A 27,559-nucleotide genomic window follows, 5' to 3' on the forward strand; every position below is an offset into this window, starting at 1 on the left:
CCACGTGAAATGTTTCCCTCTATTATATATAATAGAGGGAAACATTCCATGTGGGAAAAATACATATAAAAACAAAGATGATGTAACTTACCAAACGAAAGTGTTGGTGTGTTGATAGAGACAATAAAAAACACACAAACACACACAAATTTCAAGCTTTCGCAACCGAAGGTTGCTTCATCAAGAAAGAAGGAAGGAAGGGGAGGGGAGGGAAACACGAAAGGATGTGGGTTTTAAGGCAGAGGGTAAGGAGTCATGCCAATCCTGGGAGCTGAAAGACTTATCTTAGGCCGGTATTACACTATCAAATTTCTTTGTCAAAGGTTTGATCAAAGATGTGATCCAATATTCCGTCCAATATATTTGACAAAGATCTTTGACGTAGCGCTACAAGGGGTATTACACTGTCATCAAATTTTTCGTCAAAGTTCAAGATGGCTGACAACAACTTGTTATTAACCGCAGCAGTTCTACGTACACCAATTGCATTGTTTGCACATGTGGAAAAGAAGTGGGGGGAGAAAATGGAACCATACACACGAGGTTGACAGTCTTAAAAGTCCTGGGATTACAACTTGATAATAAATTCAGTTGGGAGGAGCACACCACAGAACTGCAGAAAGGCCTTAACAAATCTGTATTTGCAATTCGAGTGTTAGCAGACATAGGCAACGTAAAAATAAAAAAGCTTGCATACTTTCATTCCATAATGTCATATGGGATAATATTTTGGGGTAAATCTTGAAGTCAAACAAAAGTTTTCAAGGTCCAAAAGTGTGTAATACGTATTATTTGTGGAGTAAATTCACGGACCTCCTGCAGAAACCTCTTCAAAGAACTGGGTATACTAACTACTGCATCTCAGTATATTTACTTCTTAATGAAATTTGTCGTAAATAATATACCTCTTTTTCCAACAAACAACTCAGTTTATACATACAATACCAGGAACAAAAATGATCTGCACAAGGACTTAAAAGCACTTTAGTTCAAAAAGGGGTCCACTACTCAGGAACACTCATCTTCAATAATTTGCCAGGAAACATAAAAAATTTAGTTAGAAATAAAGACCAGTTCAAAAGGAACCTGAAAGACTTACTACTGGCCAACTCCTTCTACTCCATTGGCGAAATTTTTACTAGAAACAAATGATGTATTGTATTTGTCCATACCATTAGTATCGTTATTTCAGCCTTTTTTTTAAAAAAAAAAGGACATGTTCCACATCCACGAGGATCTCCTCAGCACGGATATATGGAACGAAAAACTAATCTAATTTGGGTGAAGCCGTGGGTTTTACGACGACACGATAAAAGCATTCAACAAAACTTGTTACTTGAGCTTACAGTGGAAGACGTCAAGTCGTACATAAATTACTTAAGAATGGATGAGCATACATTTCTGTATGTGCTCAATGCTCAATGAAGTGTATCCTCATATCACAAAGCACAATATTCACTTAAGAACTGCTACATCTTCAGAAGACAGGCTCACTATAACACTCCGATTCCTTGCTACAGGAGAGGGTTATGTTAGGTTAGGTTAGGTCTCCAATCTTCTTAATCTATTTTTGTATTCAGGGTGCCTCACGTTCTAAAGCGCATCATCAGATTCAGACATCTCTCTTAATTTTGTAGTTGTCGGCACACACCAATTGTATTTACCGGCAATGGTTATAAAAACACTACAGATGACAGAACGCTGCAGCAATGCTAGCGCTCCATGTGGTAACATGTCACATTGCAGTGAACAGAAGACAAGCGGTTTCTTTGATCAAATATACAGCGAGGTCCTAGATTTGATCAAATATTGGACGACATTTGACAAAGTCCCTATTACACTATCAAATATCTTTGACAAAGATATTGGACAAAGAAATTTGATAGTGTAATACCGGCCTTAGGGGGGGAAAAGGACAGGCAGGCGCGCGCGCACACACACACACACACACACACACACACACACACACACACACACACACACACACACACGTAAATGCAAAGAGGTTGGGCAGAGATGTCAGTTGAGGCGGAAGTACAGAGGCAAAGATGTTGAATGACAGGTAAGGTACGAGCAGCAGCAACTTGAAATTAGCGGAGGTTGAGGCTTGGTGGGTAATGGGAAGAGAGAATATATTGAAGGGCAAGTTCCCATCACCGGAGTTCTGATAGGTTGGTGTCAGTGGGAAGTATCCAGATAACCTGGATGGTGTAACACTGTGCCAAGATGTGCTGGCCGTAAATCACGTGGGTGCTTTCACACGTGGCTCTGCCTTTGATCGTGTGAAAACACCCACGTGATTTACCAACTGACCTGCCTACACTGTGAAGCTTTCTATGTGGGAATGACCAGCAACAAACTCTCCATTCGCATGAATGGACACAGGCAGACAGTGTTTGTTGGTAATGAGGATCACCCTGTGGCTAAACATGCCTTGATGCACAGCCAGCACATCTTGGCACAGTGTTACACCGTCCAGGTTACCTGGATACTTCCCACTAACACCAACCTGTCAGAACTCCGGAGATGGGAACTTGCCCTTCAGTTAATCCTCTCTTCCCGTTACCCTCCAGGCCTCAAACTCCGCTAATTTCAAGTTGCCGCCACTCATACCTCACCTGTCCTTCAACAACATCTTTGCCTCTGTACTTCCGCCTCGACTGACATCTCTGCCCAAACTCCTTGTCTTTACAAATGTCTGCTTGTGTCTGTATATGTGCGGATGGATCTCTCTCTCTCTCTCTCTCTCTCTCTCTCTCTCTCTCTCTCTCTCTCTCTGGGCGTGCGCGCGCGAGCGAGAGAGTGTATACCTGTCCTTTTTTCCCCCTAAGGTAAGTCTTTCTGCTCCCGGGATTGGAATGACTCCTTACCCTCTCCCTTAAAACCCACATCCTTTCGTCTTTCCTGATGAAGCAACCATTGGTTGCGAAAGCTTGAATTTGTGTGTGTGTGTGTGTGTGTGTGTGTGTGTGTGTGTGTGTGTGTGTGTGTGTCTATCAACATGCCAACGCTTTCGTTTGGTAAGTTACATCATCTTTGTTTTTTGTTATGTGGACATGTGTCAGGAAATGCTTATTTTCCATGTTAGAGCTCATTTTATTACTTCTCTTCAAATCACATTAATCGTGGAATAGAAACACACACCAACAGAATGTACCAGGATGACTTCAAACACTGTTACAGGAAATGTTCAAAATGTCCTCTGTTAGCGAGGATACGTGCATCCACCCTCCGTCGCATGGAATCCCTGATGCGCTGATGCAGCCCTGGAGAATGGCGTATTGTATCACAGCTGTCCACAATACGAGCACGAAGAGTCTCTACATTTGGTACCGGGGATTGCGTAGACAAGAGCTTTCAAATGCCCCCATAAATGTAAGTCTAGAGGGTTGAGGTCAGGAGAGCGTGGAGGCCATGGAATTGGTCTACCTCTACCAATCCATCGGTCACCGAATCTGTTGTTGAGAAGCATATGAACACTTCGACTGAAATGTGCAGGAGCTCCATCGTGCATGAACCATATGTTGCGTCGTACTTGTAAAGGCATGTGTTCTAGCAGCACAGTAGAGTATCCCATATGAAATCATGATAACGTGCTCCATTGAGCGTAGGTGGAAGAACGTGGGGCCCAATCAAGACATCACCAACAATGCCTGCCCAAACGTTCACAGAAAATCTGTTGACGTGATTGCACAATTGCGTGCGGATTCTCATCAGCCCACACATGTTGATTGTGAAAATTTACAATTTGATCACGTTGGAATGAAGCCTCATCCGTAAAGAGAACATTTGCACTGAAATGAGGATTGACACATTGTTGGATGAACCATTCGCTTAAGTGTACCCGTGGAGGCCAGCCAGTTGCTGATAGTGCCTGCACACACTGTACATGGTACGGAAACAACTGGTTCTCCCGTAGCACTCTCCATACAGTGACGTGGTCAACGTTACCTTGTACAGCAGCAACATCTCTGACGCTGACATTAGGGTTATCATTAACTGCACGAAGAATTGCCTCGTCCATTGCAGGTGTCCTCGTCATTCTAGGTCTTCCCCAGTCGCGAGTCATAGGCTGGAAGGTTCCGTGCTCCCTAAGACGCCGATCAATTGCTTCGAACATCTTCCTGTCGGGACACCTTCGTTCTGGAAAACTGTCTCGATACAAACGTACCGCGCCACGGCTATTGCCCCGTGCTAATCCATATATCAAATGGGCATCTGCCAACTCCGCATTTGTAAACATTGCACTGACTGCAAAACCACGTTCGTGATGAACACTAACCTGTTGATGCTACGTACTGATCTGCTTGATGTTAAGTACTGTAGAGCAATGAGTCTCATGTCAACATAAGCACCGAAGTCAACATTACCTTCCTTCAATTTGAATCGAGGAAGTACAGTACATACTGACGAAACTAAAATGAGCTCTAACATGGAAATTAAGCGTTTCCAGACACATGTCCACATAACATCTTTTCTTTATTTGTGTGTGAGGAATGTTTCCTGAAAGTTTTTGAGAGAGAGAGAGAGAGAGAGAGAGAGAGAGAGAGAGAGAGAGAGACTCCTGACACACTGAGATAAGGGCCATACATTCTGGCTCAGATTTGGATAAGGCTACTGCTAGCTGTTTCTTACTTGGTCAGGATATCACTACTCCTAGAAATTTAAACTGATTTTCAGAGGTCAACTGTCTGTCTTCAGAATTTCTGGCCTAGTCTGCATCACAGCAATCTAACATGTGGCAGTCATCTGCTTTAGAAAACGAAAGCTTCATATTCCTTCTACCTTTTAGATGTATAGAAGTTATTTTGACTGCTTGCTACTGCAGTCCCTGCAATCTTTATAAGATTTCGAAGTGGTGCAAAGATGGCCAACCTGCTTTAAATGTTGAAAAATGTCATGCTGTTCATTCTCATTATGCACCCATACCACTGGAGCCTGAACTACTTTATGACACTGGTAATAGGAACCTCAATACCAGCTGCTTTTCTGTTCACCTCATTCCTGATTTTGTCCTTTCTAGTTGTTTGGTTCAAAGTTGTAATGAATCTCATTCTTGTTGCCCGAGTTCTGCTGAGGTCTTTGTTTACTAGGGTACTTGTTTCTACACCATATGTTAGGATTGGTAGGAAATCGGTGTTGTACATGGTCGCTTTTGCTTTTTGTGGCATTTCAAAAATGTAAAATTCTGAATTTCACAAAGTGCAAAAATGTAGAATCTTATTACAACAATATCGACAGGTCACAATTGTAATCTGTCAACTACTTCAAAAACCTCTGTGTTACAATTTGTTTGGACATGAAATTGAATAATCATATAGGTTCATTTGTGGATGAAGCATGTGGCAGAACAATGGGAAAAACTGTCTAAAAAGGAGATTATACAGCTGTGTGCCCAACCTAGAATGTTGCTCTAGTGTGTGGGACTCTCACCAAATAGGTCTAATAGGGGAAGCTGAATATATAGAAAGAAGGGCAGCACAAATAGTAACAGACCTGTTTGATCCATGAGATGGTATCACAGAAATACTGAAAAACTTGAAGTTGCAGACGTCTGAAGACAGATGCCGAGTATCTCACACACGCCTACAAATTACAAAATTTCAAGCATCAACACTGAGCGAAGAATCTAGGAACACACTACAGCCTCCTAAATTTTTCTCCATTAGGTAGCACAAAATGTAGGCTGCCTGCAATAGCAGCCCAAACATTGGTATTTTTTTATTGCATACGATGCAGTCAGACACCCACAAGGACTTCAATGAAAATGATTAGACTAATTACCAACACGAACAGAGGCATTTAAGTAGTAATTCTTCCACTCCATTCACGAACAGATTGAGAAGAAACCAATACATGGTACAATGAATGCCGTGCACTTTAATGAGGTTTGCAGAGTATGGAGATGTAGAGCTTCGATTAATGGCTGTTTGAAATTCTAACAGTATCATAAAAAGGCAGGCGTGCGCGCGCGCGCATACACACACACACACACACACACACACACACACACACACAAAAAAAAAAAAACCCACTGCCTGCCAAGACTAAACTGCCATGAAATTCTATATTTTGTATGTGCACTATGTTTATGACTACACATGTACACACTCTTTCTCACTGTGTGATCATGAGACACTAATCAATGTTCCTCCAACAGATAATTCCCACACAATAACTTAGGTTGTTGTTAGCTTAGGCATGCAGTTAAGTTTAATTAACTACACAAGTAGCAGCACTAGTTTCATTCTGGTTATAATTTAGTTTCTCATGGCATATATTGAGAATATCTGATGCTAAGCCTTTGGTAAAGCAGAAATTCGCATTACTATCAGCTCCGAACTTCTAGAATGGTCCTTCTATTTCCTCCAAAGAAGCACCATTCCCTCACTCTTGAAATTACATTTTTCTTTAGAAATGAGATTTAGAGGTGTTAAAATTTCAGTTATTAAAGAAGATTTTTGTATTATTATTATTATTAAAATTATTATTATTAATAATAAACTTAATCTCTGCTGCACTCTTATCAGAGGTGACAGTTCCTGCTGAAAAGTGTTTACATTATGTCAGTTTGCCTCATTTATCATTAATGTTACTATCAGGGCTAAAAGAATAGTAATTTCAATAAAACTAAAAGTAACACAGTACCTGAAACCTAATGGAAACCACAGCACCACATATTTCTTCTCCAACCATAAACTGCTCTCCCAACATGGCAAGTACTAAGTTCTCCCAACAACGTGAAACAATTCCTTTCCTCAGCCTGACAACCCACTTTCCACCATTTCGATTTGCTTCATCCTGCGGAAGAGTGGTCTCATCATAATATTTCACAGGATGCCAATAGCAAATAGTTAGTGCCTAACAAAATTATATTCCTTGATAGCAGTTTCTTAGAATAATACAATAATATCTATGCTGCACATAGAAGAAAAAGCCTCATTAAAATTATATGAGGCATATCCAGAACGTAAGACTCTTTCGGGAAAAACTCAAAGTCCTTTTTTCAACCAAAATTTATATTTACAAGAAATAAAATTTCTTAAACTATTTTTCTACATGGTGCCCATAATTGTTCCGACATTTATCATAGCATCAAACAGACTTTTCAATGCCCTCTTCATAGAAAGATGTTACCAGTGGAGGCAGCCACTGCTGAACATTTTTTTGCATTGTCATTGCTGTAAAAGTGTCTTCCTTCAAAATCACATTTTGAGATCAAGAACAAGCAGTAATCAGAAGGTGCATGGTATCATTTTATGAAGAGAGCATAGAAAAGTTTATTTCTCACTAAGACAAATGTCTTAACAACGGTGGCAACTATGTAGAAAAACAGTTTAAGAAAAGCTCTTTCTTGTAAAAATCTTGGTTTGAAAAGCAATATTTTCTTTCCAGAAATGCCTTGTAAATCAAACATATAATTCATGAAAAAAATTTAAGTACTGAAATGTGGTAGGTTTCAGCAAGGAGTACGCAATTTCACAAAACTGAACACAAAAGAACTTTTGAAAATACTTTCAGTTTTATGTAACCTTCAACATCATTTCAACTATAAGTATAGTTAATAATTTAGGAGTGCATGTAACAACTTGCCAAACAGTAGGAGCATTGAGCCACTAACACGCATGCAAGAAATAATGAGAACACCACTAGATTTTTGTATGACTACAACTCCATGTGCCTGTTATTTGACGAGTTGTTAGCTTCACTTCTAAATTACACTGTTCAGTCATCTTAATGTGAATATCACCTATGTTCGGCATCAATGTGCAATAACCACTCTCAGATGACAGGTGACAGCACCAGCAGTGGAGGGTGTATAAAGCATGTTGAGAGGCATGGAAAACAGTGCACTCATTGTCGTAATGTGGAAATGGAGCAATTTATCTGATGTCCTAAAGAGCATGATCACTAGCTTTCGGGCAAGGGTAGAACCATTTCTAAAATGGTTAAGTTTTTAGCTATTTGTGTGGTACCATGGTTAAAGTATACCACGCATGGCAAAATGGCAATATCCGAAACTGGAGCGAGGCAACTGTAGTGCATTATGAGCCATAGATGACAGGGCTGAACAACAGTTGCGGAAATACGTATGGGCGACTATAAGTGCAACAGTTGAGAAACTGATTGCCCACATGAACTAAGGGGTACCAACAGTGTGGCCTTATTGACAGTATTGCGAACATTGCTGCGTATAAGCCTCAGCAGCAGGTGACCAATTCAAGCACCCATACTGACTGCTATTCATCAGTGACAAAGGCTGGAGTTTGTACACCAGATCTCAACTATACATCCACTGAGTGGCAACAGATGGGCTTTTCAGATGAATCATGTTTCATGCTCCATCGCATGGATGGTTGTTGGCATGCACAGCGTGAAATGCCTGGAAGCAAACACCCTGCAACAGCCATAGAAAGGATCCTGGCCAGAGGGCATTCCCTGGGCGATGGAACAATACAAGTATGCTGCTTTCCTTGGGGAATGTGTCCACCACTACTATTTGTTTTTCCCAGGCACAATGTCATCACCAAGCAGGGCAATGCAATGTCACACACAGCTTGCAGTATATGTGCATCAATTGAAAAGCACCAGGATGAGTTTACTGTACTTTTCTAGCCCCCAAACTCCCTGGATTTAAACCCCACCAAGTATCTGTGGGACCACCTTGATCAGGCCATTTGGGCCATGGATCTTCAACCGAGAAACCTAGCCTAGTTGGCCACAGCAATGGCATCAGCATGGCACCCCATCCCTGTCGGTACCTTACAGAACCTCATCGAATCTCTCCCTGCATGTCTCGCAGGAGTCCGCACTGTAAAAGATAAATATTCAGGTTTTTGATAGATAGTTACATTAATGTGACTTTACAGTGTATTTACATTCTGCCAGAACTTTCCATGTCTTCTTTGTGATTATACTTACAATTACATTATCCTGAGAATATATGTTTTAACCTAAAATTTGTCTGTATCAGACACCCAAGAAGATTCACATGAAATACTAAGAGACTATGTTACCCCAAGCTTTGGGATTGACGAGGGGATTTCAAAGGGAAAGGAATTACTAAGCAATAGGATAAAATCAGGAACATAGTTATGAACACTGAGTGACAACATATCTTTCTATATGTTAGAAAAAAAATTGAAATATGATGGCTTTGTGACACATGCAAGTTGGTTTTGCAGTGGTCTCAGGACATTCAATGGTGTAATTCTAATTTTTCACCTTGTATTTGAATTTGCACATAAGGTACCTCATCCAGAGCTTAACTTAACTTTGCACTCACTATTCCTTTGCCGAAGTAAACCATACTGCAGAATATCCATCGAGTAATGAACTATTACAGAAAGGGGCACAAAACTCAGCCAAGGTCATATATAAACATAAATGATGATGTCTACAAAGTATCTGCACAAAAAAAACTTACTTTTTACTATATGTCATGCACTTATGATGCAATGAGTAGTAAGTATATGGAATAAAATTGTTAGCAGAAGATAACCGTCCATACTTCATTCAGGAATATAAAGTCTTGCAAACACTGTATCCTAGAATAAGATAACCTGTTGTAAAACAGGCTACAAACTATAATTCTATGGATGACACTGCATTTCACACCACTCCATTCATCACACATTCTTACAAATGAAGCTTCAAAGCAGATGACTATATTTGCAGACACATGCCACAACATCCAAATCTGATAAACAGGTTTGACAGATATGGTCATTAACTCCAGTTGATTTTCTGGCTACCAAATTTACTAGGATATATTCTGACTGATTGATACATATTTATAAACTCCCAAGAACACTGTGAGGAAGTTTTACAATACGTAAATTTGCAGTGCTGTCTAATATATTCAGTAAAGCATCACTGCATGGAGTTTCTTCTGTGAAAGTGGGGTACATTATTGGTCTTTGACATGTGTAGACAAGCAAATAAAATAAAAGAGGTGCAACTATTGGTTACTGGAAAGATTATAAAAGGGACAAAGCAGCAGCAAATAAATTACAGGGTGTCTGGAATATCTGCAGTCGGGGAGAGGGAGGAGAGGGAGAGAGTCTTGACTCTCAATTTCTCCATAAGCAAACAGCTGACGAAAGTGATTATTGTTAATATATGGATCAAATTTTGATTAAAATATAAGTGAGCATTAAGTACTGAGACAAAATTATGTGAAGATAATGACTGGTATGGCGGCTGTGCATTGGCGAGGGAGGTGTAACAATAAAGAGAGATCGTCTCTGGATGAAAGTTACTGTTGTGGAGAAAAATCAACTGACACCATTAAAAGCTTGCTCATACCATTCTGCTACATGCCAAAATTCCTTCATGAACTTTACTAGGAGTTGAGCTTAGGTATCGATACGTGACTGCTATGTGCTGGTGTGTTGTGAACTGCACAAATTCACTTCCACTGTGTACTATGCCTTTTTCACATGTCAGATAAAAACATCCTTGACGCTTCAAATAAAAAAAAACTTAACAGCTGTTTAAGTTTTAATACTGACTGCAGTTCCATGTGGTACATTATGTTCAATGAAAGAGAGAGAATATGAGTAGCAGATTATAAACTTTCCTCTGACATGAATTTTCTGAAGCTATGCACTGATATCAAAACGGAGCAGTAGAAGTATGCACAGCACAAACTCAGAATAATGGCTAAAACAGGGACCATAATCTGCCGGCTTCCTCGCCAAATGGTTTTCTGGCTAGCACAGATATGGGGTACAAACATATCTTTTATTCCAATCTGATTTCTGGCTGTTTCCACATGGAATGATTGTCAATCCTAAGGATTGGAGATGACATCTTTCACCTTACCTCCTCATTTTTCCGTCTATCTCATCTCCAGAAGAAACCTCTGGTTCCAAAAGGTTGAGGTAATATTACAATCAATGTTTCTGCTGACCTGGTCATCATTCAACATTTGGCGTGTATGGCCAGTTAAGAAACTGAAATAAATAAGAACAAAGTGGATATCTTTTGGCTGTGCAATACTAAATTGAATAGCAAGTGAAAATTCACCAGAGGAATGTGTTACTTAAATATTCCAGAAGAGTGTGATCAAAAGTCCGAAATATTATTTCTAATAGTTGAGTTCGAATTTTATAACAGCCAGACAGAGTAACACAAAAATAGGATGATCATTATCTTGCAGCCATAGAGTAAAAGAATGAGAATACAATGGAATTATATATGCAAACAGGAGGGAATTGGAGGGCACACACATTATTAATACAACTGCCAGACAAAACAACACAACGACTTAAAACATTTAATGGAAAAAAAGCTAAAAAGTATAAAGCAAAAATTATATAATAAAGATTTACAAATGGGGAGGTCAGCTACAAAGCAACTTAACAAAGATATCATTTAAAAGTGTGTACATAGGGGGTGGGGGGAGGGAACATCTTTATCAAAATAGGCTTATTTTACATGGAAAAAAGTATGTGGCAGCTGCAAAGATATGGACTAATCGAAACATTTACAACATAACAAAAAACAAATTTCAGTGCTTCCTTCAGTTCTTATTTGTAGTAAATGCCACAATTAAAACACCTTTGAGAGTCAGTCAAAGGATCATCAAGTCAATCATTTGATGATATTCAGAAAAGAATTTTACATTTGTTGCATAAAGGTGGTCACCAAAGCAATGTTTAAGAGTGAAATGTTACAGACATCACAAAGACTTATCCTTAAAATTATGATTGTGGATGTTCTACAATGAGACAAGGAAGATATTAATTCCTAACACATACATCTTATATAATGTTCATGGTTTTTAAAATTTTTGGCCAATGTAAAGCATACCAACAGCTGTCCTTTCTATTCACTATTCTTGAACTGAAGAATCTTCCCTTTATAACACATCAAACAAAGCCTTGGGAATTTGGGTGTAGATATATACTCACAAAGGATGTGGATCAAAAAAGAACATTTCCAGTTGGTCCATACTTTCATTTTTCACTGATCATCATGACAGTGTCACTATTTCAAACAAAGCCTTAATGAATAAGGCTAGAAACACATCAAAACCAAAAAGACAAAATGGGTACAGGTTCTTTTAAAAATAATTGTAGTTCAATAACTGTTAGAGCTTAAGTATTAGTTAAGAATCCAAGGGAATTTTTTTTAAAAAATAGAAAGTTTTACAAATACTGAATTTCCAAAACTAGAAATAAATCATAAATATTTTTTCAAGATACGATGAATCTACATACATTTTTAAATTGAAAATCAATTGTAATCCAAGCACCGTAAGAGGGCCAGTAACACGTTTGAAGATAAATGTAACAGCGGCACTGTTCCACAAGAAAAGATTTAAAATAGCTTTTCTTTATATAATGCTTAATGATTATGTAAAAGTCAGGGAAAAAATTGAGTTTCAGTTTAAAGGAGTACGAGAAACAAGAAAAGACATAGGTAATTATAATAAGGAACATTAACAGAAAAATTAATTAAAACTCACCAGGAAATTGAAATATATATGCAGGAAGCCATTTGTACAAATATAAAATAATGTTTTCCTACAAAGAAAATCACACAATGACAGGAAGGAAACATGATGCTAAACTACTTCAACCAGCACTTCCAGCTATGCTACTAGTCTAGTGTAAAGGATGTAATATAGTTACAGCTACTTTGAATAGATATATTCAGGATACTTTTCAGCCTACAACTCCACAGCTGGTCTTAAGTACAGCAATATTTGTCATAAACGAAACGCATATCCACTTTTTCGTACACATTGTGAATGTCCGGGTGGCTCCATGAGCAAATTTTTTATCTATACAGTGGCAAAGCAAAGACCATTGGGCTTAAAACATCCAAGTGATCCCACAAACCCTATCATAGTTTTTTATTTGCTTATATTTTGTAGACTAGGGCAAATTTTTGTGGTATCACTTCTCCTGACAGTACTGTCACCTACTTCCACAAATGCTATGTTGCTGAAGTTATCTTTGAAGGCTCTTTATAATCCCAGGGAAAAAGTATGTAGTTCTATTATAAAGTCAGTGTCACAATTCAGCATCTATAAGCTTTAAACATTATTTACAATCATAAGCAAAACCACCACATTGTTTATTATAGCTAAGCAAAATCTATACCTTAAAATATTTACGTGTTCTTGACATACGTGAGGTGGTCTGTCTTAGTGGCCTCACCATGTTTCCATATAGTGCGTACCTATTTTCTGAAGATTTCAAATATTTTACATCACTCAACATTGCAAAAAACTAGCTTGATAATTTCTACAGAACTGTGTTATTGTTTCTTCTTTCTTCCATTATCACACACAATGTCGAACTGCCTTTCTGGAGATTTTATCTTTCCTAAAGATAAAGTGATTTGGCATCCTCAATTTTTTTTATTTATTTATTTTTTATTATTACTGTCACAACAACGTTTTGATAGTTCTCACTTTTATCTGTCCCTGCTGTTATATGTTTTGTTGGGATGATAATCTTCAGCCTTGTAGGTTCTGCATAGCCACTTCCCCCAATGATTTTAGAAATTCAACAATAATTTTATCTATCCTTTCTGCCTTGCTAGACAACAAGTTCCCCACAGCTCTACCAAACCCCTGACTCTTAATAATGGGTGCCATATGTTTTTAAAATTGACATCCATTTCTCCTTACCTACAGTCTACTTACTCATACAGCATAACAAGGTAATCCCTCAATTTATCCACTCTCATCTGCATTTAACTTTACAGTTACTTTTACATTTTTAAGGATAAGCCTTTGATTTGTAATTCTGTGAAAGTTGTTTTGACTTGTGTGTGTGCTGAATTATCCTGATGACATTTCTGTTTTAATTGTTTATTTTTTTCTGCAGCTGTTTCACTTTAGTTTCCTTGAACTTCCTTATGATTTCATTTCTAAGTGACAAAGCTGAAAACCTTCCTTCTCCTGAACATTATTTCATTTTCTTCTTTCATTCATCAAATAAAGTATTCCTTCTGTTACCCTCAATCTCAACACAATTACCATTCTCTTAACTATATTTGTCAGTTCAACTCCTGTCACCCCTTTTACAAATGGATTTTCTTCTCAACCGCACTATCTACAGTGGTATTATTATTGCATTACAAATAGCTTCAGTATCTTTCAACACGCTTCGTTCCTCAATACTTTGTATCCTACTTCTTCATACATTTGTTACTGCAAATGACTGAATTTTGCCTACTCTTCATCACTGCCAAATTGCAATCTGCATTTACAGATGGTGGGTATACCCTGCAATCCACTATTTTATTTCAGAATCCCTGTACACCATGATATGATGCATTCAGAACTTTCCTAGGTTTTCTTGTCTTGAATTTTACCACATCCTATTGCAGAGCCTGTATTCTCCCATTCCCTTCTATGCCTTCACAATTCACCATGGTTATTAGATTTTCATCTTCCTTTATAATCGAAGTAACTCAATTCTCCTATACACTCTCTGCATATCATCATTTTCTGTTAGCAACATCAGCATGTACACATGAACTACAGCTCTTAGCATTGGTTTGGTTTTGATTTTTATGAGAATAACACAATTGGTTATTTGTTCATAGGAACTTACTTCTTATCCAACCTTCCTATTCAAAAGAAGCCATACTCCCATTATACCATTTTCTGTTGCTGTTCCTATTACCCGATGTACATTTGACTACATGCCTTCATCTTCTTCCATTTCACTTCATTGATCCGTAACACTTCTAGTTTCAGCCTTCACATTATCCTTTGTCATTTCTGTTTTTTTGCCAATATTTGTGCCACTTATACAAATTTTTCCATTTGTTACTTAGCCCTCCCTATTCCAAAAAATATATGGAATTTATCTATTGAACTTAATTTTTATACTCAACCCCACTTCTCACTTAATAGAAAAACAGATACACACAATAAGCCTAGATCAATTGAAGAAATTATGAGGAGAAAACTGGTCTCTCAGACTAATCAGCATATATAGAACTCTTACTTTATCAATACTGAAAGCAGCACAATAATCAAATAATGAAGGTTTGGCAATGCTGTTTGACCTTAAGCTCATACATGAAGGAAGGAGAGTAGTGTTTAACATTCCGCCAACAACAAGGTCATTATAATCCAAGTACAAGTTCTGATTAGGGAAGGAAATTGGCTGTGGCCTTTCAAAGGAATCATCCCGCCGTTTGCCTTTAGTTACACAGGGAAATCACGGAAAGCCCAAATCAGAATAGGCATATGCAGATTTGAACTGTCATCATCCTAAATGTGATCCCAGTGTGCTAACCACTACCTTTCAATTTCAGAGGGACTTCCCTCGAATTTTTCAGACATAACTTTACACACTTTTTTACTGTTGATCGCCTCTATCCAAGGTGTTTCACCAAACTTTGCCACCTCATTCGGTGTATGAACATGGAGTCTGTCGATTAAAAAATGATTGGTCTGCCTTCAGTGTCCCTCCTTCCACCCTGTCACTAACATATCTTATAATATTAGCACAACACTTCTTAAATGGCAAGCACACACTCATTAGCATATATACAATTTTAACATATTAAATTGTAAAAATATTTTTTAAAGTTATAAGCGAGATCAGAGCCGTACAAAGCTCCTGAAGTGTTTAAAGGAAATCACGAGAAACCTAAGTCAAGTTGACTATACGGGTATTTGAACCCTGTTCCACCAGAATGTGAGCCGAGTATTTTAATCACTGCACCACCTGACTCAGTATAGTTGTGAAAGAGTACCACGATTTCTCATAAAACTATGGAGAATGAGAAAATAAAAAGGATGTGGGAAGCTCAAAAGACACTATGACTGTCAATATCACACGAGTCAATTTGCTGGCACACAGAGATGAAATAGCTATAGCTAAATGCCATTTTTAAATGATTATAAAGGGTGGAGCAAGGAAATAGGAAATTTTGAATGTTAGTGTTATCAACACTGTATATCTGGCAATTGTTTGGAACTGATATTTAACTGTTGCAGTGTGTTGCCATTTAGCAAACAAGCAACACTGGAGTGATGCAGAACGAGGTACTGCTCCACACAGGGTATTTCGACCGCACTACCAGCTAGGACGTCTTAGACGTGACACATCTGCTCATGCAATTACAATCTGGGTGCGTAATTTTGAAGAACCTGGTTCAGCTTTGAAAAAGAAGTCTCCAGGTGGCATCTGTACAGTATGTACCACAGAGAACATTGCAGCTGTCCAAGTTTCCATTGAGAGGAGCCATTGCCACTCAGTTCCACACCATGGAGGTGCACTCGAGACTGGGTGACCATGCGTACAAAGAATACTGCATGAATTGAAGATCCAAGCCTATCATTTACAGATTGTAAAGAAATTAAATTCACGAGTCTGTGTCACATAGGGAGTTAGATGAACAATTGTTAAATAAAGTCAATGAGGACACAAACTTCCTCAACAACATGTGGATGTCAGATTGTTCTCACTTCAGCATTAATGGATATGTTAAAAAACAGAATTTCTGTTACTATGCACTAGAAAATCCTTGCAAGTTTCACAACCATCCATTATACAGCACCAAGGTTATAGAATGGTGTACTGTATCATGTCATGCTATCAATGACCCTTACTCTTTTCGAATTTGAGGATGACATTGTAACAACAGTAACATCCAGTCAGTCTGCTGATACACTTGAAACATTCTTTAAACTCAGATTGTATGATCTTAATATGTCAAACAATCATTTCAGCCAAATGAAGTCACATCACATACTACTTGACATTTGACGGAAGCCATTTGCCAATTGTTTGGAAGGCACATATTTCCCGCAAAAGTGACATTCTATTGTCTGCAAGATCCTCTGATGATGTAGGAGATTTCTTCCTGTAAGGACGCCTTAAAAGCAATGTGCACACCACATATCATGCAACTATCCATGAAACTAAACAGAAGATTGAAGATGACATCACTGTCATTCCCAACACATGCTACGTGAGTCATCAATAGTTTCCCTTAGGTATTGAAAGCTTTTGAATTTGTTCAGTTTGCCCAGTACAGCTGCATGAACATGCATGCATCTCTTGCTATTTTCCACAAATTGTCAGAAAGCTTAACATTTATGTGTTGTTCTACTGAATTATATGTCTTCAAATTGACAGTGCTTAGTTAGCTTCAGCAGATAAATGGACTTCAGCTTAATGTGTACATCACTATGCCATGCATCTAGAAATTCAGTGGACTGTTTAGAAGTAGTACATATGGGGAAATTGAATAGATGCAGAATACAGAAACATGGGGGAGGATACGGCAGGAAAAAAAAATTAAATATAAAATAACAACAGAACCAGGCTTGAGGGAGAAAATGAGAAAGCAGAAATCTTTCTGATGTTGAACAACAGATTTCAACTGAGTGTACTGAAACACCCTCCATAGTTCTTTCACATTCTACTAGCATAACACTCAAATTGCTGCTGCCAAGTGTGTCTGACATCACTTATTTTGTCACGGAATCAGTTCTGTTCCGTCAAACTCCGTAGCACAGCGGTAGCATTGCCGCCTACCAAGCAAGGGGGGCCCAGGTTTGATTCCTAGCAGGGGACTGGGTGTTTTATGTCCATCATCATTGACACACAATTCGCCGAAGTGGCATCAACTAAAAAGACTTGCAATATGGCGGCCGAACCCTGAAGGGGATATCCTGGTCAATAAATGCCATACGATCATTTCATCCCCCCCCCCCCCCTCAGTTCTGTTCCCAGTCTGATTTTGCCACTAACAAAAATTTTTTGTACAGAACTATTCTTAAAATGCTATAGTGTTGAAGATAAAACATATTGTAGTATGTTATGCTGAATCTTATACAAGGTAAATTCTCATTTCACAGAGAAGGAGAAACAGATTATTCCATTGTCTGGTTATTCAATCCTTACTGGCCACTTTTGGCAGGGCATTTTTTATGCTAAATTTATTTGTGATGTTACTTGGCACAATATTGCAATGGTTAAGCTGCCTCACACTAGAAATTAAAGCAGTCTGTCATTAAACATAGCAATCACTGATCTTGGTTTAACTTTTGTCTAAAGTAGAAACCTGAATCTCCATGTGTACATTGTCTCCATGTCTTGTCAGTAACATTTTAATGATCATATTGTTCTGAACTTACTTTGACAAGAATCATTCATCTTGTTTCTTTGCTTTAAAAAAAAAAAAAGAAAAGAAAAAAGGTATGGAAAAGGCACAAAAAAGTGAAATTTGATAAAAATAGCTGAATAATCTTAAGTTATGTATTCAATATGTGACTTTCATTACCTCCCACATCGGTTTTATGCCCATTTTGAACAAGTGAAAATCACTCTGACTAGATAGTTCTGAGGGCCTTATTAAATGTGAATACAATGCCCAAAATTGTTCAACTGTAGCAAACCTTGCAATAAGTTTCAAGTTCTGATCATAATTTTGTACTGATGCTTGTTTTCCTGGTGTCCTATGACTATACCATAGCCAGTATTCATATTCCAATTTATGTTCTCCGTCTGGAACTGGTAAAGGAGCCTGAAAATAAGTAAAATACAATGAAACTAAAAATCTCTCTTTAGGGGAAATTTATTGTGATAAGATCTTACCTCATTGGCTAAAGAGTGAATGGATATAATATATTAGCATATAATTTTGGTTTGTCATGTATGACATTTGTTAGTTAGGCTCTTTAGATGAAAATAACATTTAACACAACATACTTTCTCTTCAAATCACCAATTTAGTTGGACAAATCAGTACCTAGACACACACAAGTTCGGAAATTTCGTTCTGACCGCTTACTCAACTTCCTACTACGCATATTTTATAACTGATATGAGGTTGAGAATTACATTTTGGTTTCATTCTCAACTCCTCGTTTTCATCTTTAAACTAACTATTTCTATTTCACTATTTCTTAGCACAGGATGCAACAGTTGTTTATCTTATTTATTGTGACAAATTCACTGCTTACAGTACCAAGGGGGGAGGGTACTTTGTGCCCACCTTTTATAAATATTGTAATTCAGATTCGTATTTCATCTTTGAAAATTCTGATAAAAATATTTATTAAGCCCAATTTTATAAATATATCATTTCTTCAGCTAAACTTAATTTGTTAATTTAAGTCTAATGGCTGTCATCAAAGTCTACCTCCTTAGTAGTAAATGTGACTTGACAACAACTGTCTTATTCCATAATTTATGACATTTCGGCAGTGATGAGCCTCTGTGAATTAAATTTCTCTCTGTGGATAGCAACAATGATCTCAACAGTAATTCACTTCTCTTTGGCTTCTGATTGTTTCTTGTTAGTTCTTATTCAGTGCCATTTTGGCCAGTGCTACAGATGACAGTGACTGAAAATGTAACAACACTCTCTCACTGAGAGACAAGTATTAGACATTTTAGAAGAATCAACAGATTCTGAAATTGAATTTGGTGATAACGAAGAAGTGAAGAGCGGAACTGAAGAGGAACGTGTTGTGCACAAGTATCTGGAACGTGTTGTTGTACAGACTCTGAAGACAAACAATCGGTACCTGCAGCAGACAATGACACAGCTGGTGAGGTCTGTGAGAAGTATTTTACAACCACTGGAAAAGTTTTTATGTCCAAACATCTTCATATCACAAGGTGAGTAGCACAAAACATAGTGAAAGAGCGAGAAGGCAAAACAAATGAAGTTTAAGTAGGAACAATACTAGAATCATTCGAAAAGATTTTTTCCTCCGGAAATTTATATCATTATAATAAAGCATACCAGTGAAGAAGAACTGAGATGGAATTTACCCAAAACAGACAGACTATTTCATGGCATATATATATAGTTACTTATAATAATGGAGAAGGATTTATGGTTCAACACTTCATGGAGGTTTATTTATACTGATACTATGAGTAGAACTAGATTCTGCCAGTTAACTAAAACAGTAAGATATGATGACAGAGTGATGTGAAACGAGTGCAGAGAACATGACCACTGAACCAGTCCAGGAAGATTAGTGCCATAGACGAAGAATTGTGCTGCATTATTATTAAATATAACAAAGTGAACGAAGCTACTATCCAATGAGCAACAGAATCTGTCTTAACTGAGGAATATTGCCGCCACGTGCTAGCCGTCCTGTGCCAGTTTTTGGATGCATTCAAATCCAGAGTGAAGATAAACCAAGTGGCTCATACTAATACACCAAGTTTGCTGCAATACAAGAAGTATTTGATAAAATGGTTGAATTACTGCCAAGATATTAATCTGCATGGATGCACACTGTTATGATGAAATGCTGTCACATTGTTCCGTGGTAGGTGTCCCTTCCTGGAAATTGTGGTACACTTATATGAATGCTCACAGATTCTAAAACCATGTACTCAGAAAGGAGCTGCATGAAGAGAAGAAAAAATTATAGTACACAAAAATCAAATTCAGCTGCAGCTGTAGTGAAATGCCTGGTTGTTCCTATATACAACTCAGGGTGCAATGTCGCCACAGACATTCAATTGAGTTGGCCGAAAATTTGTGGAGGAATCACAAGCTAACTCTTAGGGGAACATTACAAGCTAATAAGAATCATATACCTCAAGAAATGAAAGGCATTTCAAGAGGAAAATTATATTCCAGTAAATTTGCTTTCAATGATTCTAGTCTGGAAATATCCCAATCACAACTGCTTCCTATATTCTCCCGGGGATGGGGGTGGCAGATCCCCTTCTGTTGCTGTCGACTCAACATTATGACACTGTAATTGGTTCACCTACTGCACTACGAGGAAAATAGTCAAATTTACACTCCTGGAAATGGAAAAAAGAACACATTGACGCCGGTGTGTCAGACCCACCATACTTGCTCCGGACACTGCGAGAGGGCTGTACAAGCAATGATCACACGCACGGCACAGCGGACACACCAGGAACCGCGGTGTTGGCCATCGAATGGCGCTAGCTGCGCAGCATTTGTGCACCGCCGCCGTCAGTGTCAGCCAGTTTGCCGTGGCATACGGAGCTCCATCGCAGTCTTTAACACTGGTAGCATGCCGCGACAGCATGGACGTGAACCGTATGTGCAGTTGACGGACTTTGAGCGAGGGCGTATAGTGGGCATGCGGGAGGCCGGGTGGACGTACCGCCGAATTATTCAACACGTGGGGCGTGAGGTCTCCACAGTACATCGATGTTGTCGCCAGTGGTCGGCGGAAGGTGCACGTGCCCGTCGACCTGGGACCGGACCGCAGCGACGCACGGATGCACGCCAAGACCGTAGGATCCTACGCAGTGCCGTAGGGGACCGCACCGCCACTTCCCAGCAAATTAGGGACACTGTTGCTCCTGGAGTATCGGCGAGGACCATTCGCAACCGTCTCCATGAAGCTGGGCTACGGTCCCGCACACCGTTAGGCCGTCTTCTGCTCACGCCCCAACATCGTGCAGCCCGCCTCCAGTGGTGTCGCGACAGGCGTGAATGGAGGGACGAATGGAGACGTGTCGTCTTCAGCGATGAGAGTCGCTTCTGCCTTGGTGCCAATGATGGTGGTATGCGTGTTTGGCGCCGTGCAGGTGAGCGCCACAATCAGGACTGCATACGACCGAGGCACACAGGGCCAACACCCGGCATCATGGTGTGGGGAGCGATCTCCTACACTGGCCGTACACCACTGGTGATCGTCTAGGGGACACTGAATAGTTCACGGTACATCCAAACCGTCATCGAACCCATCGTTCTACCATTCCTAGACCAGCAAGGGAACTTGCTGTTCCAACAGGACAATGCACGTCCGCATGTATCTCGTGCCACCCAACGTGCTCTAGAAGGTGTAAGTCAACTACCCTGGCCAGCAAGATCTCCGGATCTGTCCCCCATTGAGCATGTTTGGGACTGGATGAAGCGTCGTCTCACGCGGTCTGCACGTCCAGCACGAACGCTGGTCCAACTGAGGCGCCAGGTGGAAATGGCATGGCAAGCCGTTCCACAGGACTACATCCAGCATCTCTATGATCGTCTCCATGGGAGAATAGCAGCCTGCATTGCTGCGAAAGGTGGATATACACTGTACTAGTGCCGACATTGTGCATGCTCTGTTGCCTGTGTCTATGTGCCTGTGGTTCTGTCAGTGTGATCATGTGATGTATCTGACCCCAGGAATGTGTCAATAAAGTTTCCCCTTCCTGGGACAATAAATTCACGGTGTTCTTATTTCAATTTCCAGGAGTGTATATTACAATGAGACAAAAGGCGGCATTGACACAATTGATCAAATGGTGAGGAAATTTTAAACTAAGAGTGCTACAAGAAGTTAGCTGCTATCTATTTTCTATACTCTTGTACAAAGCAGGGTTAAATGGTTATACATTTCTTCTGCTCAACTTTCCAGATTGAAATAAGAAAAAATGTAATAAGTGACTGCTTCTTCTTAAAGAATTGGGACCACAGCTCACGAAACCACACACTGAGGAAAAGGAGAAAGATATTAGAGGACTCCAAAAATGTGTGGTTTCAGCCATGGGAGGTATTATCAGATGGAATATGAAGTAGAAGATAGCTGCAAAGGAAGCTTGAGGAGGAGGAGAAAGATGTCATTTGTGTTGTGAAAGCCAGTCACCAGTCAAAATCAATGAAGTACAATAAAGTAAACAAAACAGCAATGATCTGTAACAACTGAAAGAGAGACACATGCACTAAACACAAGGAAACTGTTATATTTTCCAAGTGTGAAGATGTTTCTGGAGAAAGTAATGAATAAGTGATCCCAGAAACTATGTATGTAAACTGGTGTATTTAAGCTAAAATATCTGTAATTTTTTGAATTACAATGAAATGTTCTTCAACAACTCTAATGACTTTTGCTACCAATGTAAAGAGATACTGCTCAAGAAAATAAGACTAAATAAACCTAAATGATGAAAAAAATGAAAAATACTAAATGCAGCTTTGTACAGAGTGCTAAAAGAAATGTAAAGTTTCTGGACCTTTATTACACATCAATAACTATACAATTTTTTGTTAATAAAGGTCAACAAAAATTAAAGAAATCTGAATTTAAAAAAATGTTTTGTGGTGGGCACAACCCCCCCCCCGGCGCCCTTTTGATACTGCATGCTAAAAAAAATAATATTTTTATTGTAAGGGTTAATGTATACATAGCGGTGAATACATACCATATCTTTTTCCACTTTTAGTATGTCTCTACTTGACAAATCGTCTCCACCTTCAGTATTATTTTTCAGCCTGCAAAAATAGTGAATTAATACCTTATTACAGAAAATATACACAAATGGTTCAAAACATTTTTATGAGATGGATATAAACAACTTCTATTCACACTCAGAATGTTTTATACTGTTACCGCAAAAAAGGACTTATTTTTTTGCAGAAAATGCACTTACAGGATTCACAAATATGGATAGGTGGGATTTTTAACTTCTTCCACAGTGACAGAAACATGCAAAAAATTTCAGTTACCAACGACATGGAACATCATTGCACCAGTTGGTTGGTTGGTTGGTTGGTATAAAGGAGGGGGGGAAGGGACCAAACTGCGCGGTCATCAGTCCCTCGTTCCCAGTGAAATAATTACACAACATAAAGAAGAAAAATGAGACGTACAGCACAACAACAGGAGAATGGAAGAAGCAGAAGAATGACAGAAGGACAACCAACACTACTATGGACAAAACAGGAACAGAAAACCGGAGATAAGCAAGAGGCAGGCAGAAGGGATAAAAACGAGAGAGCAGATGACAGCGGCTGGCTGACCATGAGAATAAAAAGGAAAAGCTAGCCACTCTGCAGCACATTAAAACATCCAGCCTAAAAGCATTAGAGTGGATAGCACAAAGGGACAAAGGACATGAGCAAAAAGTCATATAGAATGATAAAACCCACTGTCACGTAAAAAACTTAAAATTAATCTTCCTGGCAGATTAAAACTGTGTGCCAGACCGAGACTTGAACTTGGGACCTTTGCCTTTCGCGGGCAAGTGCTCTACCATCTGAACTACCCTAGCACGACTCATGCCCCTACCTCACAGCTTTACTTATGCTAGTATCTCGTCTCCTACCTTCCAGGAGTGCTAGTTTTGCAAGGTTCACAGGAGAACTTCTGTGAAGTTTGGAAGGTAGGAGACGAGATACTGGCAGAAGTAAAGCTGTGAGGATGGGGCACGAGTCGTGCTTGGGTAGCTCAGATGGTAGAGCACCTGCCCGCGAAAGGCAAAGGTCTCAAGTTCGAGTCTCTGTCTGGCACACAGTTTTAATCGGCCAGGAAGTTTCATATCAGTGCACACTCGGCTGCAGAGTGAAAATCTAATTCTGGAAACTTAAAATTAAATTAGCCAATGAGGCATTGTCGGCTAAAATTACTGGCAACGAGTCCGGTAACTGAAGAGTCCGTCGCAGGGCAGCCAAAGGAGGACAGCTCACCAAGATATGGGCCACTGTCAGCTGGGTGCCGCACCGACACTGAGGTGGGTCACCAGGGCGCAGGAGGTTGCCATGTATCACACAAGTGTGGCCAAAGCTGAACTGACATAACCACAGAGTCGTTGTGAGGGGGCTCGTGTGGTGGTCTTCCACACATCTGTAGTCTCCTTAATGTATGTACTGAGGTTATGCCATTCCATCTCCCAAAGCCGCAAGACCTCGTGGCATAGTACTGAATGCAGGTCAGTTGCAGAGAAGCTAATCTCCATTAGCGGTTTCCGTGCAGCCTGTTTGGCCAGCCTGTCAGCAAGTTCGTTGTTTGGGATTCCGACATGATTTGGGGTCCAGACAAACACCACTGAACGACCGGACCGTTCCAGGGCATAGATGACTCCTGGATTTTTTGTTTGTTTTTCTTTTTTTGTTAGGGTTTAAGGGCGCTCAACTGCTGAGGTCATTAGCGCCCAGTCACTGTTGTTAGAGCACATGGAATCTAGTAAAACTCAAGGGGATGGGGGGGACACCAGAAGGACCTGACAAAGATGCAGATAAAATAAGTAAAAAGGTTAGATGTCTTTGGACAAACCAGTTAAAGTTATAAAACGCAGAAGACGAGCAGCTGCTCGAGCGTCATCAGCTAAAACATCTGGTAAAGTAGATGGCAGGGACAGGACAACACGAAATTGACTAAAACGGGGACACGACAATAAAACATGGCGCACTGTTAATGCCCGACCACTGGGCACTGCGGGGCTGGGTCACCGGAGAGCAGGTAGCGGTGGCTAAACCGGCAATGCCCAATCCGCAACCTGGTCAGAAGGACCTCCTCTCGCCGAGATGGTCGGGAGAAGGTTGTCCAAGCAGTTGGGAGCAGTTTAACTGCCCGGAGCTTGTTTCCTTGGAGGGATGACCAAGCATCCCACCACAACGACACAAGCCTCTTACATACATCCCCACGAACGTCAGATGACGGGACACAATGGGAGGCTGGCAGAGGCAGGAGGACTGCAGCCTTGGCTGCAGCATCCGCAGCCTCATTCCCAGGCACTCCTACATGTCCGGGAACCCACAGAAAGCTGACAGAACCACCATTATCAGTGAAAGAATGGAGGGACTGCTGTATCCGTTGAATCAAGGGATGGACCGGATGGGGAGCTCCAAGGCTCTGAAGAGCACTGAGTGAGTCAGAGCAAAATACATACGATGAATGGCGGTGGCGGCGGGCATACTGAACGGCCTGATGGAGAGCAGAAAGCTCGGCCGTAAAGCTCGAACATTGGTCGAGGAGCCAGTATTTAAAGGTGGCGGCCCCGACGACAAAGGCACAGCCGACACCATCGTCAGTTTTGGAGCCATCGGTGCAAATAAAGGTGTGACCGGCAAGTCGAGCACGAAGTTCGACAAACCGTGAGCAATACACTGCAGCCGGAGTACCCTCCTTCGGGAGGGAGCTGAGGTCAAGATAAATATGAACCGGAGCCTGGAGCCAAGGTGGTGGCGGGCTCTCACCCTCTCTGAAGGTGGTAGGGAGGGCAAAATCCAATAGTCGAAGCAGACGACGGAAGCGGACTCCTGGGGGCAGCAGGGCAGACACATACAACCCGTACTGACGGCCGAGAGAATCGGCGAAGAAGGACTGGTGAGAGGGGTGGTCAGGCATAGACAACAGCCGGCAGGCATACCGACACAGCAGTACGTCGCGCCGGTAGGTCAATGGTAATTCGGCAGCTTCAGCATGAAGACTCTCGACAGGACTAGTGTAGAAGGCTCCGGTCGCAAGACGTATCCCCCGATGGTGGATGGAGTTGAGCCGGCGTAAGAGGGATGGCCGAGCGGACGAGTAGACGAAGCTCCCATAATCCAGCTTCGATCGGACAATGGACCGATACAAGCGAAGCAGGGCAGTGCGATCCACTCCCCAAGATGAACTGCTAAGAACTCTGAGGACATTAAGGGAACGAGTACAACGGGCCGCCAAATAAGAGACATGTGGAGACCAACACAGTTTCCTGTCCAACGTGAGCCCTAGAAACTTAGTTGTTTCCACGAATGGGAGAACAACGGGACCGAGATGTAAGGATGGCGGAAGGAACGCTTTATATCGCCAAAAGTTGATACAAACTGTCTTCTCTTCAGAGAACCGGAAGCCATTTGCCACGCTCCATGAGTAGAGGCTGTCTAGACAACGCTGAAGGCAGCGCTCCAGGAGGCATGTTCTCTGGGCACTGCAGTAGATCGCGAAGTCATCGACAAAGAGAGAGCCCGAGACAGCAGGTGGAATACAATCCATAATTGGATTGATCGCGATGGTAAAAAGGGCTACGCTCAAGACGGAGCCCTGAGGCACTCCGTTCTCCTGGAGGAAGACGTCGGACAATACGGAACCCACACGTACCCTAAACTTTCGATCCGTTAAAAAGGAATCAATAAAAAGGGGCAGGCGACCGCGTAGGCCCCACCTGTGCATAGTGCGGAGGATACCTCCTCTCCAACAGGTATCATAAGCCTTCTCCAAGTCGAAGAACACGGCTACCGTTTGGCGCCTTCGCAAAAAGTTGTTCATGATGAACGTCGACAAGGTCACAAGGTGGTCAACAGCGGAGCGGCGGCGACGAAAGCCGCATTGGACATTAGTAAGTAGTCGTCGAGATTCAAGAATCCAGACTAACCGAGCATTAACCATGCGCTCCATCACCTTACAGACACAGCTTGTAAGAGAAATGGGGCGGTAACTAGAAGGAAGGTGTCTATCCTTCCCAGGTTTGGGTATAGGAACAACAACGGCGTCACGCCAACGCATGGGGACCTGACCTTCGGTCCAGACGCGATTGTAGGTACGAAGAAGGAAGCTTTTGCCCGCCGGAGAAAGGTGTGCCAGCATCTGAACGTGAATGGCATCTGGCCCCGGAGCAGAGGACCGGGACAGTGCAAGCGCACGTTCGAGTTCCCGCATAGTAAAGGGGGCATTATAAGTTTCCAGATTCAGCAAGTGGAAGGAAGGTCGCCGAGCCTCTTCAGCCTCTTTCCTGGGAAGGAAGGCAGGGTGGTAATGGGCGGAGCTTGAAACCTCCGCGAAAAAGCAGCCAAAGGCATTGGAGACAGCCACAGGATCAACAAGGACCTCATTACCTGAGGTCAGGCCAGGTACCGAGGAGTGGGCCTT

General features: G+C 40.8%; 1 protein-coding gene across 2 annotated transcripts in view; it reads right to left on the minus strand.

Annotated features, from left to right (window-relative positions):
- LOC124714699 (eukaryotic translation initiation factor 4E type 2-like) overlaps window positions 1-27,559 on the minus strand; it is a 48,492-nt gene that overhangs the window by 3,248 nt on the left and 17,685 nt on the right. For both annotated transcript variants that reach the window (XM_047243045.1, XM_047243043.1), the window contains exons 2-4: window positions 23,133-23,202; window positions 18,274-18,516; window positions 6,649-6,801 (exon numbers count right to left, since the gene is read on the minus strand). In XM_047243045.1, the coding sequence (XP_047099001.1) occupies window positions 6,649-6,801; window positions 18,274-18,516; window positions 23,133-23,202 (466 nt within the window). The remainder of the gene's footprint in view (window positions 1-6,648; window positions 6,802-18,273; window positions 18,517-23,132; window positions 23,203-27,559) is intronic.

Source organism: Schistocerca piceifrons, chromosome 1 (assembly GCF_021461385.2).
Source record: "Schistocerca piceifrons isolate TAMUIC-IGC-003096 chromosome 1, iqSchPice1.1, whole genome shotgun sequence".
NCBI lineage: Eukaryota > Metazoa > Arthropoda > Insecta > Orthoptera > Acrididae > Schistocerca > Schistocerca piceifrons.